At 35.8% G+C, this 19,695-nt stretch overlaps 1 protein-coding gene across 6 annotated transcripts in view; it reads right to left on the bottom strand.

Moving 5' to 3' along the window:
- pds5 (cohesin associated factor B pds5) overlaps positions 1 to 19,695 on the bottom strand; it is a 143,126-nt gene that overhangs the window by 103,333 nt on the left and 20,098 nt on the right. For all 6 annotated transcript variants that reach the window (XM_081727604.1, XM_081727606.1, XM_081727607.1 and 3 more), the window contains exons 5-10: positions 19,389 to 19,596; positions 18,437 to 18,696; positions 17,343 to 17,589; positions 5,807 to 5,958; positions 1,979 to 2,125; positions 295 to 532 (exon numbers count right to left, since the gene is read on the bottom strand). In XM_081727604.1, the coding sequence (XP_081583730.1) occupies positions 295 to 532; positions 1,979 to 2,125; positions 5,807 to 5,958; positions 17,343 to 17,589; positions 18,437 to 18,696; positions 19,389 to 19,596 (1,252 nt within the window). The remainder of the gene's footprint in view (positions 1 to 294; positions 533 to 1,978; positions 2,126 to 5,806; positions 5,959 to 17,342; positions 17,590 to 18,436; positions 18,697 to 19,388; positions 19,597 to 19,695) is intronic.

Raw genomic sequence — 19,695 nt, 5'->3', positions numbered from 1 at the left:
AACTTCTTTAAATTTTCGTAACGTGTCGGATCCGTATTTTTTGATATATTTTCAGTTTGCGATTTTCTTTACAGACATTCACCATCATGTTCATAAACTTTTGCATTGAGTACCCTTTTCTCCTTCCTTGTATCTCCCTCCGAGTGCTATTTCATTTCTTTTTCAGATGTACGTCCAAGATGTCAGACACTAGCTCTACATTCACCATTTTATCACTGACAATATCCTTAAATTGCCTGACAATTTGAATATACGTAAGAACTAAATGTTAATGAACACAGTACGGATACTTACTACAGCTTCAGCACATTCCCGACAACTAACATCTGGATTGATGACAATCTCCATTGCGTTGAGCAAGGATTCGTCAGCACTTAAATGTGCAGAGAATTTTTTGATGAACTCCTGCGCCTTTACAGCATCAGGCAGAAACTTCGACAAAAGGGTGATCCGTAGCATTATTTCTTTGTCGCGCTCCTCTTCTTGTGGCCGTCGATGCAACTCGATTAATTCTGCTACACTCTTCCTTACACTGCAAATAGGAAAAGATTAGAATTTGACTAAAAGCACTTGAACAATTAAAATATAATCTTTAGGACATTTTCTTTTTAAGAACTTTTCAACAGATTAATTTTAAAAAGAACAAAGTGAACTCATTAAACTACGGTACATACCAACTAATAACCCATCTGTTTCACTGCTTTTGTAAACTTTATTTTGATACGTCCTCCTAACAATAGCAAATGATTTAATTTAAATATCATTAAACAAAGAGCTGCGTACTTATTACAATAAAACGTCGATGTAACGAATGCCAGTATAACGGAATGTTCAGAATTGCGAAATTCCTTTAATTATTAAATTCCTTACAAGTATTAATTGTTTAATTGCATATTTTCTATTTTTTTGATTGCAAATTTATGATGAAGTAATGTACGAGGGTTGCCTTTTCAAACTTCCCTTAAGACTTGAGATGACGATTCAAGGATAAGACAAAATTGTTCCGTTCAATTACTGTGGAGAAGTGAGAGTGAAAACGAAGGTAATGTAATTTAACTTTTAGATTCGAAAGGGTATAAAGAGTTCCAATCCATTGCCGAGTGAGTAAGGATTACGGAGAGAACTTTATAAGTGATAATTGTGTGCGCGACTGCTCCAGAGAATTTAGAAAAGGAGTTACCAACGTACACGACGAGTAGAGGTCAATGGCCAAGAGTAGAGGTCAATGGCGTAAGAACACCTTGATGAACGCGGGATCATGTGGTTCGTGAAAGACATTGATTAGAATTTTTGAACTGTCTACTAAGTCCCATGAAATTTCAACATCAGCGCTTGAAGAACTGAATTACAATACATAATACATGTGCGGGAACTTCAGCTGTATTCCGTATATTTTAAAGCTCGCTGATTCACAATGATTAAACGACAGCGATGTTCAATGAACAGCTCTGTTTTGTTCCGCTTCGTCATCTCACGTATTTCTCTGTGGCTTACAGAAGAAACAATTTGCAACTGCAACTTCAAATCCTGCTTTAAATTGTAAGAGGCACGATTTGTAATAAAGATTGTAATAATAATAAATAATAATAAATAATAATAATAATAATAATAATAATAATAATAATAATAATAATAATAATAATAATAATAATAATAATAATAATGGATAAAAGCAGGTTGAAATTTAAAAATATATAAAAAAGTAGCTGACGTAGAACCTGCAGTGGCTGTAAGAACAGGTGAGTTCTTGAGAATTGAGTTATGGTATTTCAGAAGAAAAAAATTTTATGTAAAATTCATTTTGGAGGTCCCCAAAATGTCATTATATTGGTATTTTATTAACTATAATAATTAAAAACTACAAAACGTCTTCTTTATCGTCTTTCACAGAAAAAAAAAAGAAAAAGAAAAGTACTGTTTGTTTAACTGAGCTCTATTAAAACAAACAGAAATACAATAAAAACAAAATAATTCTTACGCAAGCTGGTGCTTCTGAAGTTCGATAAATGCCTTGGTCGCATTTTCATCAATTGTTCCCAGTAAGTAGTACAGCTTCTTCATACGCTCTTCTGCCGGTAACTGATACGGCACCAAGCACGTATTTAACAGTCTTTCCACTAATAACCTTTTAAAAGAAAGAAAAAAAAAATCACGCTTTATCGATAACTGCAACACTAAAATAATGCAAAAAAAATATCAAAATGATTCGCATATAATGAAATTCAGAGAACTAAATTGTTTCTCCCAGTCATAATTAATTTGAATCTGAAGACAAAAAACAGTATTGCAATATTAAGCTAAAACTGTGTAACATAATATTACACGAACCTGAAATCCAATTAAACGGATTGGTGACTCTTTACTATCGACATATGGAAGACATAGCATAGATTCTAACGTGGCTCTGTCTATAGAAGACTGGTAAACTAAGACAAATATTCCACATTTTTATCAATATTTTAACCTTCCTGTATTAATCATTCCACCCATTCGATGCTAATGTCGTGAAACAAAACTTGTACTTTTGAACTGGTCAATTTGACACTTTTCGATTCGGTATTACTTGAAAGTTTAGCAAATTTACAGAAAATTATTATCTATCTTGCCTAGCTTAGATCCTCTTTGTGTATCTAATATAAAAATGGTGCATTTATAATAACTCAGAACCCTTCATGCTACTTTACTGAACTTTCTTCCACTTGCTCATTAATCATGGGTTACCTTCAGTTTATGCTTAATTGGATTTACTGTCCTTAAAATGCTTTAAAACAGATAATTTTTAGAAGGGGGAGGAAACTAGTATTTCCTCACAGCATAATGTTTACATGAGTTTTACTACACTAAAATAATAAAAATATATCTTAGTATCATAATCTAGTTTTTAGAAACTCCACTATGAAAATTAAAATTCGCTAAAGTTTTAAATTATTACAAATCTGATACAACTGTATATGTAGATTTAGTCAGACGTCTGTTTTACCCACTTTCAGTCGCCTTTTACCTAAGTCTAATGTCTGCCGTTACCAGAGGAAATATTTCGTATCGGAAATGATCCTAAACATATTAAACATACAGAACCTACTATAGCAACTGAGTACAAACTGTAAATGTATTGATTTTTTTCACTCGAAAAAGCTGAAGACCACATAAAAAAAGCAATTCTGAAATTCGTGGTTCAATACACAACTCCACAATTAATGCCACATGTATTTGATCATATATGAATTTTGTGGCAGCCTTTTCTGGATCACAGTTCTTTTGATTAAAATAACTATCTTCAACAAACAAACAAAAACTTTTGCAGATATGCACATCCTTACGTGCAGGTGCTTGGCATAAAGAAAGAAGAGAAAGAAAAAAAATTACGAATTCCATCAATTCTACGGATAATTGCGAGAAACGCAATCTTTTAAGATTACTGCCTATAAAACTGCTCAACTTTCGTGCTGGAATAAAACTGAAATAAATAACTACAAGCCCAACTAGAAGGCCTGACGACGTTTCAGGATTGATGCTGGTACTCTGTAATTGCTAATGGCAAAAAATTGTTGATCATATGAGATTAACGCTACGATATTCTCCATTTCCAAGACATTTGAAGAAGAGACTATCCGTCATCGAAAGCATCTTGGTTCCCCTTGGCATGGATTCTTACATGAAACAAAGGGCACACATTATGTTTTGCTGCAAGTTAGGGAATCGGCAACAGAGATTTACGGAACAGTCAGAACTATTTGTCGCGAGAATGCACGATCTCGTGGTAGTGTGCTTCAATGACAGACCCGATTTTGTAATGGACGTAAAAACGTTTCCAATGACCCCAGAAGTGGATCTCCGTCAACCAGACAGAGGATAAATGTGAAACGCATTCATGACCTGTTGAAGTCAGACCGTCGCACGGTAAAGGATGTGCTGCACATCAACCGTGAAACGATCCTTAAAGAAAATCTTGAAAACAGAAGATTTGTGTGAGATTTCTGCATAATTCTTTTAAGACAGGCCATTCCTAGCGGTATACGTTTTCATTATCTCGTAAGTCATGACAATGGGAGCCAAGGTATATCCGATGACCGATACTCTCTTTACCAGATCTTTCCATGTCCTGTGGAACAAGAATATCATAGCATTAATCTCGCATGATAAATAATTTTCTGTCATTAGCAGTTAGAGTACTAGCATCAGTCATGGAATTTTATTGTAAAAACCTTGTACAGTGAAACCTTCCTTAACGGACACCTCTATACTACGGACAGATTTTTTTGTCCCGGCAAAAATATATTTCTCTTATAGAATAAAATCCTCCCTTTTACGGACCCTCTCAAATACGGACGCGGACAGTCCTTTTCCTCCCAAACGTTTCAATAACCTCTTCATAACGGACAGGAATTATTCTCGGTTCTGCTATATATTACAGTAGACAAAAAAGTCTTCTTCCCACAAGTGTATCTATCATGAGTCTAGACTTGGTAACCGTCAAACAGAACAACTTCAGACTGTACTTGAAATTACTTTCTTTTTCTGTCCGCAATAAACTGCTTTCTGGTGGAAATCCTAGAAAACCTTCATAAGCAATAACACTCGTGCAGGGTCGGTCATATGGCCAAGAATTCTATGCGAAAGATCTCTTCCTTAACAAATGTAGTCCTTTTTCTTCTGGACCTTCCATCTTTCCCGATAATTTCATAGATAACGAAACAAACAGTGTTTTACAATAACATTTTCAACGAGCAATGTTTCCTCTTACTTTTTTGGAAAAGCAACATTTTTTCTTTTATTTATGATACTGGAACAAGCTGGGTTGGAGTTTTCCCGGCTTCCTTTTTCACTCTCTCTAATAGGAAATTCTTTCTGATTGGGACTGGGTCACTAAACATATGCACTCCCAATAACTTGCAAAAGAGTTTAGCCGATTAGTTGGTTCCTAATGCGTCTTTTGAGAAGGTGCTGAGAATTTGAAATAAATGAAAAACGCTTTCCCTCCCGCCTTTCCTTCCATATACGAAAATATACAAACATCTTTGGCATATTATTCTTTATTAGTTGAAGCAGTGTAAAAGAGAGTGCCATAGTAAAAGAGAGTGCATATAATTTATGGGTTCGTTACATCAGTTTAGTCGATGGCTTTTTAATAATAAGAGAATGAAGTTCTCCTTCATCCCTCCAAGTAATTCAATCCTCTCCTAGATAGAGTATTTTTATATTGAATTTTACGGATTTACGCTCATACATAACGTATTTACTATGTATTACTGCATAGAATTACCGTTGTGAGAAATTAAATTTCTGTAACCTCTCTGTAACGGACAAAAAATCATGTCCCATTAGTGTCCGTTATTCAGAGGTTTCACTGTATTAACACTGCAGAAATATTCAAATATATATAAGCGGCTCGGGTGAGCATCATGGTAAGCGCCACTCCCGATGAAATTGAATAATTAGGTGAAATGGCTTTGGATTGAACCATACAACAGTTTGTTGATAAGTTTAATTTTGGAAATGTACCTGGAGATGGCAAGTAAAGCTTGTTTGGTGTGTCATTCCATTGAATTGCATGGGAATGTTGAACCTTCTCTTACAATATACTCGGTACCATTATGTTTTCCTGAGCCACTCATATACACACAAAGCCTCTCATATTCTGGAAATCAACTCAACAATTATCCAATACTCTGCTAGCTTCTATTATCTAAACCGCATGTTACATATCAAGAAGGAAACGAAGAATTAATCATTATTCGAATTTTAATAGCATTTGTAGAAACTACACTGGTATTTAAAATTATCGTTCTAAATCATTAATACCTACCTATCATCCATTCCTGTCATGTAATAGCCATGTAAAATTTTATCTTTTATCCATGTAACAGCTTTCTTTGTTGCCTCTGGAACATCGGGATCACTTAGATGTTTTTTGTATATCATCGCAAGTCCACACATCGCTTCTTTCCTAATCTTGAACTATTCGATAAAACAATACTCGTTAAAATCAAATTAGTATTAAGGAAAAAATATTTATAGACTCTAAACTTGTACATTTTCGTTCTGCTACATGGAAGACATAATCAAAAACTCTCTGCAAAGTTATGTTTTCTGCATACAAACCAACAAGTTTTGGACTTCAATCTTGCAGTCTTCATGGAATAAGAGAAGTTGAACTTTAGAAATTAAGGTCAAGGACTTTCAGCATGATGGGAAATTAACGAAATATATATTAAAAGCCTTCATGTTTCATCAAAATTAATTTGGCAGTAAAAAAGACTGTAGAATGTTATCAGATACTTACTGCGGAAATATTTCCCAATTTTAAATTAAGTTATTACTACCGTAATAGCGTATTGAAACGAATTAAAACTACAACTTAAACGGAAGTCTATCTTTCCATAATTCCAATTTCTTTTCCATCAAAACTGTATTTAGCGGTTGAAACATTGATGCACAACAAAGACAACATTTTTTATACAGCGCCTGAAACATAAGGATTTTCCTCAGATTTAATTCATAAAATCCAACTTCTCTTCTCATCCCCTTCACGAACGCGAACTTAGGGTTATTTTAATGTACAATACAATTTCCTTGAAGTTAATACAAAACACGCATATTATTACGTTTCACAGAATCATTTGTAAATACAGAAGGAGCAGATGAGTACCTCACTCATTTTGTTACAGTAGTGTATCTTTCACCTGGCTTTCCTGGTTTTTTTTTCGTAATCACTCATTATGATCGACATTAATGAACTGGAAATATCTCCTGTAAAACAGTTTTCTTATTATTCCCTTATCGTAAATTGATGATTTTTTTTCTTCAGTTAGTTATCAGGTAAAAATGTATTTGAATGATGAGCACTATTCTTTACGAATTAAAACATCAATACGTGAAAGGAGCTAAATATTTCAAATTGCACTTATTCGAAAGCTAATTTCAAGAATGTTATACCACTACTCTCTAGTTCATCGCTTGTTTTCCTCTGATCCATATACTTAAAAAACTGCTTTTTATACCAAAATCTCAATGGATATAAATTAATGAATACTAATCATATTTGGATTATATTTACGAATATCAATTTACAGCAAATATTTTCCACTCTATGGTGTAGATGACACGCTATTATGATTTCCACTACCCATATACAACCATTTTATTAACCAAAACTCAACAAACTCAAATAACAGAGCAAACAATACGATCTATTTTTATCACATTAAGGATATTCTACTTAAGAAGCTCAGCATTGTAATATTGCACTAGCTATTTCGAGAGTTGACACTATTTCACTATCACTTTAAATACTTTATGGAAGTAAGCAGAATTACAATTTTACAACTCAGCGATTTAGGAAAAGACTTTCTATCTTGCCACAAAATTATCTGAAACATAGCATTGTAGGAAGAAACGTATTAATTACACTATTACTCTCAGGTACCCGCGATTGCAACTTAGTAACAACTTCCATTGTACCTAGTTATATCATAAATACTGTCACAAGTTTGAATGTGAATAACACAGAGAGTATTAACACCAAGGCAATTTATTTTGGTCATGTTTTACATTGATATGTTGTACATCTGACGCACGAATCATTTTCGAAATGTCCCCCCTTGGCCTTGATGCAGGCACGAAGTCTGTCCGGCCACTGGTCAATGGCATTGCGCACCACGTCCATGGGAAAATTGCTCACTGCTCGGGTCAAGGATTGTTTCAGACTGTCGACAGATGAATACCGTTTATAGCAGACCTTTGCCTGAAGGAGTGCCCAAAGTTTGTAGTCCAACGGGTTAAGGTTTGGGCTGCTAGAAGGCCAATCAGCGGTAGAAATGAAGTCGGGGACGTTCCGTGCCAGCCACTCCTGGGTTGTTTTCGCTGTGGCCTGGAGCGGAATCCTGCTGGAAGGTCCATCTTTCTCCAGGGAACATGGTAGCAGACAATGGTTTCACTATAAGTGTTAGCATTGTGTCCTGGTACACTTTGACATGTTTTAACACCTTGTTTGCAAAAAAGCAGCTGGGTTGTGCCTGAGTAGCTCACTCCCCACCAAACCATCACTGAAGCAGGATGATGTGCCCTCTGAACCCTTGGAGCTGCTACAGTAGATGACGCGGCATACACACGTTCATTTTGGGCGTTGAAGGCTTGCACAATTGTGAACATCTTTTCGTCAGTGAACAGACTCTTTCTGTACAAATTGTTGGCGTAACGCCGCAACAGTCTCTTTGAGTTAAGGATCCTCTGCGACAGGGCTGGCTGGTTTAAACCTTTTTTTTTTTTTTTTTTTTCACACCAACATGTTTAAATCAAAAAAACTAAAAATGTTCGTAAAAGTGTAGGTGTTTGTAAAATCTTGATGAACACGCATTTGTGGGTTATCGCATGTCACTCCCGCATATTATTCGAATTATATTCAGACCTAAATTCCCCATTCATTACTCACAGATTATACTACAAAAGCATCTTTTTTAAAATAAGTTTTTGAATATTTCTTTTGTGATTTTTTTATAGTTTGTTATTATTGTTATGCAACTGCAACCAAAGAAAAATTATAAATATTGTTTTGTTTTAATAATGTTTACTATTGATAAAATACATCGAAATACGTACTTTTGGGGAAGGGGTCATACAAACCCCACGAGAGACATTTACTGAAATCAGAAGTATCTTTGGTATCTATTTATGTATAAATGGGTCAGAGCCAAAGTGGACTCAATTCTTATCTTTATTCACTTTTCTTACTGATATGCAAATTAAGTCGTCGTATTTCTTTAACTTGGACTAATAAAAGTCATGGTGAACTTACTTGAACTGAATTAGTTCTTCTGTACTCTGCAGTATTTTGATATTGTCCATATGTAATTCTGTATAATGGTTTCACTTGTGCAACTGTTTATCTTTTTGTCCTTTTGAAATGACACTTGACAATTATATTAAGAAGTATGTAAAGATTAGTACAACGTATCAGAAGTCCTTCGTGAGTGAGTCAGCAGACGTATCGCATTTGTGGCCAATTAGTCCCGGTTTCGAATTCAAATGGAGGACAATTTGTTTCGGATGTAAGTAGAGAAACGATTTGGACTCCGCTTTAAGCTTATGTGACCCTTCAGCATGACCCGGTTGTTGCATAATAGCACCAAGGTGAAACAAACTTATTTCTGTCCATATGTGATATAAATACATAGAGCAAATGATTTAAACCAAAAACCCTGGTTTAATCCAAAAAGAAAAAACAGGTTTAACCCCCCCCCAAAAAAAATCTATTTTTTTTTGTTTGTTTGTTTTGTTTTTTCAATAAAAACGATGTTTTTTGCCAATCCTACTCTGCGACATTAATGTTTGGGTCAGAAAGTGACCAGTCCGCCTCTTATACGCCCGTATATGTAGGTCACGCCTGAGCACACGATACATGGAATTTCTGCTGATATTAATCTCAGCAGCCATCACACTTTGTGTTCGAACAGGATTTCTTCGAATTCTTGCTGCGACTGCTTTCTGGATCTGCGGGGTTTGTACTGTTCGTGGTCTGCCACTCCTTGCGCGGTCAGCTGCCGTTCCAGTCTCGGTGTATCGCTGTATGGCGCGATACACGAATCTCTTGCTGATTTGAAGGAGTTTCAGGAGGTTGAAAATCTCACCTGCTGTCTTCTCGACCTTATGTAGTGCAATTACTGCTACACGATTTTCGTAATCCCCCCACCCCATCAGAACTCAGTACAATATCAACGTATGCCATGAACAGTCAAACACACACTACATGCATCTTCCGCTTTATACACAGATGGCAGCACTGTGTCACTCTGGATGCTACAGCGTCACTCCAAACTTCGTGACAGTATTTATGATAACTTGGTAGATAATTTATAGAAATCAAGTGAAACCAATAAAATACAAATATTTTTCTAATATCATTATAATTGCTAACGATCAAGGAATTAATGATGCTACAGGAATTCGAACGTGAATTGCACTTTGTTTTACTGTTAAGTCTTCTAACAACAAAATGAGTATTAAGTAAGATATCTTCATTTTACACACAATTAAAGCATATTTATATGCCATCGTAATTGCAAAGATACTTCTCACTGGAACTATATATATATATTATATATATATATACAGGGTGTCTACTAAATGTTCATTTTCAAATTCCAGGTTTTATCAAGGTTTATTTTTCCTTTTTTTCCAGGTCTATTCAGTAGAGTGACATTTATTGTAACACGTATAAGTTAATGCAATTTTATATAGTTCTTAACAAAAACTGGTTATAATTAGAGAATGCATATGGCAAGTGATAGTTTCTTCAAGTGACAAGATGAAAAGAAAAAACTGAGTGAAATGTAGTTTCTCAAAACATTTTACACAAGAAAATGTTTAATTAAAATATCTCCTACCAGTAGGCAGGTTGAGAAAAATGTGCAGTAGCTTTAAATATCCTAATGTAGGAATACTATACAGTACCTTAATTAAACCGACAAACTTCGGGAAATGATTCTCGGCTCCCAAACAAGAAAATAAACACCCTTTTTAACTCTTCTCCAGGGCGCATAGTTTCCGAGCTAAAAGGTGCCGAAAGTGTGGAAAAATGAACTTTCGACGCCTATATTTCCAAATTATCCAAAGTAGAGAGTGCTGCTTAAAATCTCTCAAAGGAAATCATATGTTCAGAACAGATAAGACTTCCTTAAAGAGATATTAAGCTGCACTGTCTACATTGGATAGGTTTGGGAATATAGGACTCAGAAGTTCATTTTTCCACACTTTCGGCACCTTGTAGCTCCAAAACTATGTACCGTGGAGAAAAATTAAGAGGAATTTTCTTCTTGTTTCGGGCTCGAGAATCGCCTCCCGAAGTTTATCGGTTTAGTTAAGGTTTACCCTGTATAATAGTAAATTTCCGTCAAAAACATTACGTCAAATAAACTAATATTATAGTATTAGCAGTTGAGTGTTGATGAACAATGACAAAAATGGCGGGAAAATAGCTTACTCACCGCTAAGTTATGGGATAAAATACCACAAGAGTATTTTACTACAAGCACTCCCCTTTAAAGTACTCTTGTGGTATTTTATGCTAAGTACTGGTAGGACTTAACGGTGAGAAAGCTATTTTCCCGCCATTTTTGTCAAACTAGTATTAGTTTAGAAGTAAAAAGAAAATGGTCATATATAATACAAATTTTTAACACAAAGTAGTCCATATTGTTAAACGTTACTGCACATTCTTCTTGGATGGGGACTGGCCATCAGTTATATTTTATTTAAAAATGTATAGTAACATGAAAATTTAAAAAACTGAAAATGTTATGGAACCACGCACATTATATGAACAAATAAAGAAAACAACTTTCACAGTGAACAGTTTTTGACATTTAACTTCTAGAGTTTAACATCCCTTTTAACTTTTTCGCCTGTTCTTCCAACGCATCTACTTCTGCTTCGGCGTCAGTTAGTATTCTTTTCTTCTTTAATTCCAACTCTTATTTTCTTCTTAATATCTTTCTTTTCTCGAGCTGCTCTGTCTTCTCTTTCACCGCGGTCTTTCAGATATTCATTTCTTCTGTTTGATGCATTCCTCACATACTGGATCATACTCTTTGTGATATTCATATTACGTATGTCACCAGCAACACGCACAGCATCCAACACACTTCTCTAGGCAATCAAGCACTCCTTTTGGAGATTTTTAACAATGCACTCTTTGTTAATGGAGAAACTCCTTTCCACTGCTGCGTTGCTATGGAAAAGTACACATATCTTAAGCATGAATGTTTTAAACGCATTGGAGACACCTTCTTTACTTAACAGATCATGGAGAAAAATGTCTGTCATCTTTGTAACTGAAATTTGACAGTTTTCGTGCTGTGTCTTTGTCTGAACAAAATTTTAAATATTCCAAATTCACCATATCAGCATTTAGACAAATGTCTCAAGGGCGAGTGTGATACGTGATTCACGAAGGGTTTCGTTGGCCATAGTTTCTGGAGACAAGCAATTTGCGGCTCTTGTTACACTGTATTTTAAAGGACATTTTAGCATAAATTTTTTACACAGTTCTTGTAAGAATCTTTTGCATTCTTTCTCAAAGTTCAATATATATTCACATCCTTCACTCCTCAGAAAATCCAACATCAACTAGATTAAGTAGTTTTAAGATGTCCTTATCAAAAACATCTATTGAGTTTTTATATATATATATATATATATATATATAGACATCTTTCACGAAGCGGCTTAACACACTACGAATCAACGTGTTTAGGTCATTCCATAGAAACGGTAGTAATGGACTGTCTGTCTGGTACTTAGTGAGGAATTCTTCTAGTTCTACAGATACGGACTGAAGGAACCCTAATCTAGCAGGCAACAGTACATCAGAGATGTGGGCTTTTACTTTAGAGGAGTTTGATGTTTCAGGAGATTTTGTTTTCACTGCATCAACATAAACTTTTAAGGCAGGAATCATAGTTATAGCACGGTTGATAACTTTAGAATTCTCCACCCACCTAATAGAACAAAATTTAAGAGGGAAATCTGCTCTTCTTGAAGGGAAGTCCTTGAATAAATAGTACAACGCTCTCAAAAACTCTGTCACATTCCAACCAGCTTTGGTATGCGCAGTCTTAAAAGCCCCATTAACAATATGTAAAGAGCACGTTCGTGTCTAAAAGTTGTGGACTTCACCATTTTCTTCACTCAGATAGGCCTTCAAATCACTCAGAAATTGCAAATTAACGTTGGGGCTATCAAGAGAAACCTGAAGTAACTCACAAAAATCGAGACCCTTGTCCTTGAAAGTATTTATAAATGCACTTAACAAATCCTGGGCAGTAGCATGTCCGAGGAATACTGATGTTAAATAACGTGTTAAAACTTTATTTTCGTCACTGTGCCAGAAACGAACTACTAAGTCCATTTAATTTTTCTGTGAGATAGTGTTTAGGCTTTCGTCGAACGATACTGCAAAAAATTCACAATTTTGTAGTTCACGAACTAACGTCTGTTGGAAATATGGACCCAATCCAAAAGTGATGACATAACCTATTTTGTCTTTGTGTAACTGCATATTTTTAGCGACTTCACACTCAGGAAACATTAAAGGAAACAAATCCGTTGCACTCGCCTGGCTTCTGGCCGATGCATGACTTGTAACTTTGTGCAATGTCCAGATTATTTCTGCTTTCGTCATTGGATCTTTGATAAGATAACTCTTTATTACACCACTAGTTTTTGCTGGGCTTTCATTTTTTCTCTGAACAACTGGAGTAGATGATGTGCCAGTCACTGAACTGGAAGACGCTGTAGAATATTTTGTACAGGAAGGCTCCTTGTTAACATTGTTTGAGAACTTGACGATCGAACATTGTGTATTAAGAGCTTTAACAGCTATTTGATGTTTCTTCCCTTTTTCATGGGATTTCAATGATCCAGCTCCCATATTTGAAATGTCAAAATCAGTTCTGCAGAGTTTACAACCTGCTTTAAATGGATCGTTGGATCTAATAACTCGTTTCCACTGGCCTTTCCACGAGTCCTGGAATTTAGTTTTACTTTTCGCCATTTTAATGGCTGAAAAATAAAATGTTAATTGTTAGTGTGTAACAGGATTTATTGCAAGACTAGTAAAATGTTAACCTAAATACAAAAAGTGATTCCATTAAGATGTGGGCAATTTTACTTTTTTCCGGTGATACACCTTTCGGCCACCGGGAATGGTGTTGGACTGCGACATCCACGGGCTTGGACTCCTGTTAAAAAGTTTCGGCACAGGAGTATAAGCGGAATGTTGTTCCAGACTTGTCTACTACTCTTGCTACAGAAACATGTAGACCAATGACTTCACAAAGCAGAAAATAAGCTTGATTCATACTATGCAAATAAGCAGCAACTACAGAGAAAGCTTCTAGCTTGTACGCTAGTATTCCCTCAGTGTAAGACACAAACTTAATAGATCATGATATTTAACTTTTTCAATTACCTTACTCTCATCATCGGGGACTAATTTAGCTCTTTTTGTAGCCACTGTTATTCACAATGACCATACCAAACAAATAAAATATTATTCAGTCTCTTCTTGTACCCTCAACATACTTTCCAAAAACATTCACCGCCTGCACTCTGCTCACGTCTGTCTTTCTCAACTACGTCTCCACTGAATAATTTAGTATTGGCTTTTAACTTATGCTGTAGTATATAACTTTCTTGCATTTAAAAAAAAAAAAAAATTTATTCCATACCAATCCCAAAAACAATTTTAAAACTTCCAGGTTTCTCGTCCAATTTCAGGCTATTTCCAGGTTTTCCAGGTCCAAAAGTAAATTCCAGGTTTTCAAGGTTTTCCAGGTCAGTAGACACCCTGATATATATATATATAACTAGGTGTTTCACAATTACTTCTCTCTTTTTCCTTTCTTTCTTTCTTATTTATTTCCCTCCATCTGAGAAAGCATTTATTAAAACGGCTTATAATGTAACTTTCTTACTTATGTGTTGATTTAGTAGGTATTTCCTTGTAATTAGTTTACATACACCGACCGATCATTGAATAATGGCTACTTATCTAATGGCGTATAGTTTTCCCTTGCACGTTCCATACATCAATAGAATGGAATGCCAGTATTGCCAGCTGGTATGGCCAACTAAGCTGCATAGAAAGGAGCCTTTAATGCCGAGATTCGATACGGTTTCACGAGAGACTGGGTGCGTCGTTCCATGACATCTAGAAGTGTTCAATGGGGTTAGGATTCAGGAACTTCGAGGCCTGGGAGATACGGAAGTCTATATTGTGTTCCTCGAACCACTCTTGCAAAGATACCATCACCAAGACGGAAAAGATCAATGTGGTGGGATGCATCCACTCTGCCAGATCACAATCCTAAACACCATGGAGTTTCCACCTAATACATAGGCCTACGTATCCATCTACGGGATACAGTGAAAATCGCCACTTATCAGACCTTCTTCGAGACTTCTACCGTCAACTTATCGTTAGTCGTTGACTAGTTGGTTGAAGTTTAGCGTCCCTTTCCAACATCGAGGCTATATCGAGGGGACCTACAAATTGAAATGGAACTGGACGGACTCCGAGATCCCTGCGCCATGAGTTATTGGCGTTGCTGAACTCCAATAAAGACAGAGTAACGTTGGAGGAGTTTGCGCTAAAATAGCTCATACGTACAATTGAACGGCACGTTACAGGCGATATGTTATCGAGGTGACCACGGTTTAATTCGGCAATCGGGTGTTTCAGTCTGGAACTGTGAATCCCTGCAAAGCTCATCCGACTCCCTTCTCTGCAGTTTGTCCCTGCTGAAAGTAGTGCTAATATACTTCCATTATGGTTGATCTCAAACACTTCAATCCTTGGAAACTCTATCGAACACTGATCAACATTGGTGCTTCACAATCACGTGCAAACTTTCACTCACTGATTACCGAGACATCACAAAAATGTGTGGTAAACACGGTCGAATCCACTATTAGGAGAAATGACTATAATTCAGTAACCGGTAGATGAGTATACATCTATAAAACAAATTATTTACCAGATAATAGTGAAAACATTAACGCTACACTTAAAAAAAACACTATACAAGTTTCCGCTAAATGCTTTATCAGATAGGGAGGGAAAAAACGTAAACATCGTATTTGAATGCAGTTATGTGGTCTTTAAGAAATAATATATTTCCTTAGAAAATACTTACCAAAAGATGCCTTAAGGTGCACATAATTTACTTTCTTTTAGGCCGCTTCTTGTAACATCACATAATTGTCATCAATACTTCACTTAAAAAGGAACCATTACAGCAATAGTTTTCAGCTAAAATTTGGTGCGATTGAAATGTCCTCGAGATCTGCTAACTCAAAGTAGTCTCCAGCTGCAGCTATCGCTCAGTCATCAGAAAGTTCTTCCGTGCCAAAAAAAACAACCGAGATGCCGGAAAAAGGTTTTCTACTGCAATTCATGGAGAGAGTGCATCAATCTTTGACCGACCTACACTGCGTGCACTGTCGTGTAACAGAAGGATACCATGTCTGTTGACCATTGTTGGATGCTTGCGGTGCATTTCATATAGTTCAGCACTGTAACGAATGGTAGAATGGCTTTCCTTTGTCGGACGGAAAAAGATATGATGGATCACCCCATATAGTCCACCATACCAGCGGATGGAAGGGTGGTTTAGGAAGTCGTACTGGACGTTGATTCCGATCCAACCACTATCCCGATCGGTTACAATTGTCGTAGCTGATTCATTTTTCATGAGAGATGATCCGACGCAGGAAGCCTTCCTCACAGAGAACTGCACACCTCCAAACGCTGAGTTAACTCTCGTAGCATCCATGAGGCCAATTGCTTCGTTACCTATTGGGCGGTCGTATGGTGTTTGTCTAACTCGTCTGCAATTGCAAGAAAACTATTCCGAAAATCCGCTTCCACGGTGCTACTGAGGAATTCATGAGAGCATGATGACTGGTGGCCGCAACGTTCAATTTTTATTGTATCACCGACAAGAAATTTTACAAACCTACGGTGTACGGTGCGCTCATTTACCACTCCTGGCCTAAATACACTGTTGTTTTCTGCGACTAGATGTGCACTAACTCCAAGTTAAAATACGTAAATCATTCGCAATTGTGTGTACTCTATGTAGAGGTCTGCACGGACTCGGGCCTATAAAGCACAGATCACTTCGGGTTCGGGCCGTAAATTTTTAAATATACATCCGTATTTCTCGGGCCTAACTTTGTAACTATACTGTACAACGATATTTATGGGACCGTTCTTTTTGGAGGACTTTTAAACACAATTGCAAAATTAATCCTCTAATTGCTGTAAATAAAAATACAATTTTGTGTTTATTATTAAGTTTCTGTAATTCGCGCTTATTTCAGACATTTGACTATCACACAGGGTTGGGCCTAAAGGCTAAAACATATCTCGGACTCATGTCGGGCTTCTCCGTAACTCACGGGCCGGGCTGGGCTGATTTCGGGCTAAAAATTCCTGCTCGTTCAGACCTCTAACTCCATGGTACACCTTCAGACAATGCTGTTGAACAGGACACTGCTTTCTTACTGACTGGACATCCCAGCCTGTTTTCTGGATACGAATGGAGCATGGGTGACCTTGGTTCTAACCATACATAGCGTGGTTTATTACCAGACGTAAAACGGACAGTTCAATCGTACCAATCTAATAAATCAGTACTTACCAGACAAGTACAAACAATAACCAATAATACTAACTCAACTATGCAATTTCTTCCAATAACACAAGCCGATCAAAATGCAAGTAATTATCGCCCAATATACATGAACCTACAACAAGAATTTCACTTCACTTGTTTATTTACCTTTTTGTCTAATGTTCTTTCTTTCACGAAGTTAAGAAGATCCTCACTGTCAGAAACAACACTGAAGTCCTTTTTTGCCGTTGTAACAATCGCCATCACCACTTCATACCGTACACTTTCCTCACTATCATGCTGCCTCAGCTTTAAAGTCTCTGTTATATCTCGACGTAATTCCGGATGATTCAGAAGAAAATGCATTGAATACTGAACACACTTGGTTCTTATGGTTACACTAATATCATTGAACCTGCAACAAAAACGGATGGAATCAGAATCAGAACCATAACAAAGAATTAACCAGCATTTTTACATGGCAACACTGTCACATTTTCGCACCAATTAATAAATGTTAATGCATACTGCACATATACACAGAGATCCACCTGCAGGAAATATGTTTTCAGGAACTGAATACTGATTTTCTTCCTTTTGTACATATTATTATTATTATTATTATTATTATTATTATTATTATTATTTTACACTTTCAGTATTTTCTTTCGTTACTACACAAAAACGTTACAAATTTCAACATTGGACATAATCTCAAAAATATCTGCATAGAACACGCTTACATTTGTTTCTAGTCTCAGGTCTTTATCGTTCTTGGTTTAAAAGATATATGCAATCAAACTTTGGGTTGCGAAACTTTACGGATACAATATATATATTCAAATTAATTGCACAGCACACAATAGTTGATAATGCCAACCAGTTTGGAAATTACATAATGAAGAGTCTTTCCCTTTCTTTTCCAGGACTGACATTGAATGAAATTATCCTACAAACTGTATAAAATATTTCTGATAGCAATCAATTAATAAAATAACAAAACTACTTTCGAAAAGGCCAACAGTAATAGTCCCTACTTGAAAACGCTGAGTTAGAGGATATGGTAGAAGTGAAAATCAGTTGTTTCTTCCATTTCTCATATTTCATGGCTCACAATTAGGCTAAACGAAGATTAGGAGTTTAACTCACTTCATATCTAAACGAAGTTTCTCCAAAATCAGACAAAACCATTTACAAACGTTAAAAGATTACTTAAATTACCCTACTATTACATGCATAAACCATCAATGCGTATAACGTACCTTCCGAGGAACGCTTGCCATAACGGTCTGTGGTGAATAGCCAAAGTAGAGTCTTTCTCTGAGAACATCCTCGCCAGGAGTGAAACAGAACCAATTCTTTCTTGCTCATCCGTGCTCTTCAATTTGAATTCTAATTGTGGCAGTACAGCAAGAAGAACACTTGGACAAATATGATTCAGCTCATAAATGAGGTCATACACCTTTTTACATATGTTCAACTTCTTTTCTTCCTTCCCCAGTATTAACACGTGATTAAAAAACTATTTCAGAAGAAAAAAAAATATTAAAATATGCCAGAACAAAAATACGAACAAAGAAATAACAAAAACGAAATGGTATAACTTTAATACCAAAAGTACTTTTCTAGTATTAAAGTAATCCAGCAATCAACTTCTTCACATGGACACTCCACAAGGTGAGGCTGGAGCTGGATTACCGTCTCGATGTATTTTGTGTAACAAGAGACGCACATATTGAATATTTGTCATTCCAATGAACGTCTGCTAAAGTTTATCCAACTTGTATGAAGGTTTAAGCACAATACTACTTTTGATATTAAAGTTATACTCTTTCGAAGAATGCAACTGTTTTGTGATCTAGGTTGCCAGTTAAAATTTTGAAAGAAAAAAAGGAAGAAAAAGCAAAGGAGAAAATAGAGATTAAATTTCTTATCAATTCTCGCTGGAAGGAACCTACTTTTGAACGCGATTATTGAAGGTGTAGAAACTGAAAGCTGTAGGAAAGTATAATAGAAGAATTCAATATTTATAACACTGCACACACAATGTGTTTCACTTTGTTGGATACAAGTTTTTTTTTTTTTTTTTTTTTTTTTTTTTTTTTTTTTTTTTTTTTATTGCATACTTTTGATCTTTTAAAACTATTGTTACATATTTTCCCATCTGCATTTTCATAATGAATGAAAGAAAAAAAACTGTATCTCAATACTTACTGCCTGTATATACGGTTCCAATGTATCACTACACTTAACAACAAGTTCTTTGGCTAGTAAGTAAGCATTTTTCCTTGTAGACTTATTTGGTTCAACGACGTTCATTAAAATAATGTCTAAAAGTTCATTTGAAACAACATCTGATTCTGTTATCAAAGGACAAAGGACATCCAACATGAAGCTTTTCACTTTCCCCGAATGCTCATCACTGTCAAAGAAAACAATAAAACATCTGTAACTACACAATATTCATCCATTTATATACAGAATTAATTTAATTAAATCAAAATGGTGGGTATTCTTGAAT

The sequence above is a fragment of the Thermobia domestica genome, chromosome 10 (genome assembly GCF_964235325.1).
Source record: "Thermobia domestica chromosome 10, izTheDome1.hap1.1, whole genome shotgun sequence".
In the NCBI taxonomy this organism is placed as follows: Eukaryota; Metazoa; Arthropoda; class Insecta; order Zygentoma; family Lepismatidae; genus Thermobia; species Thermobia domestica.
The sequence above is the reverse complement of the archived record's forward strand: the minus strand, read 5'-3'. Positions and strand labels throughout refer to the sequence as shown.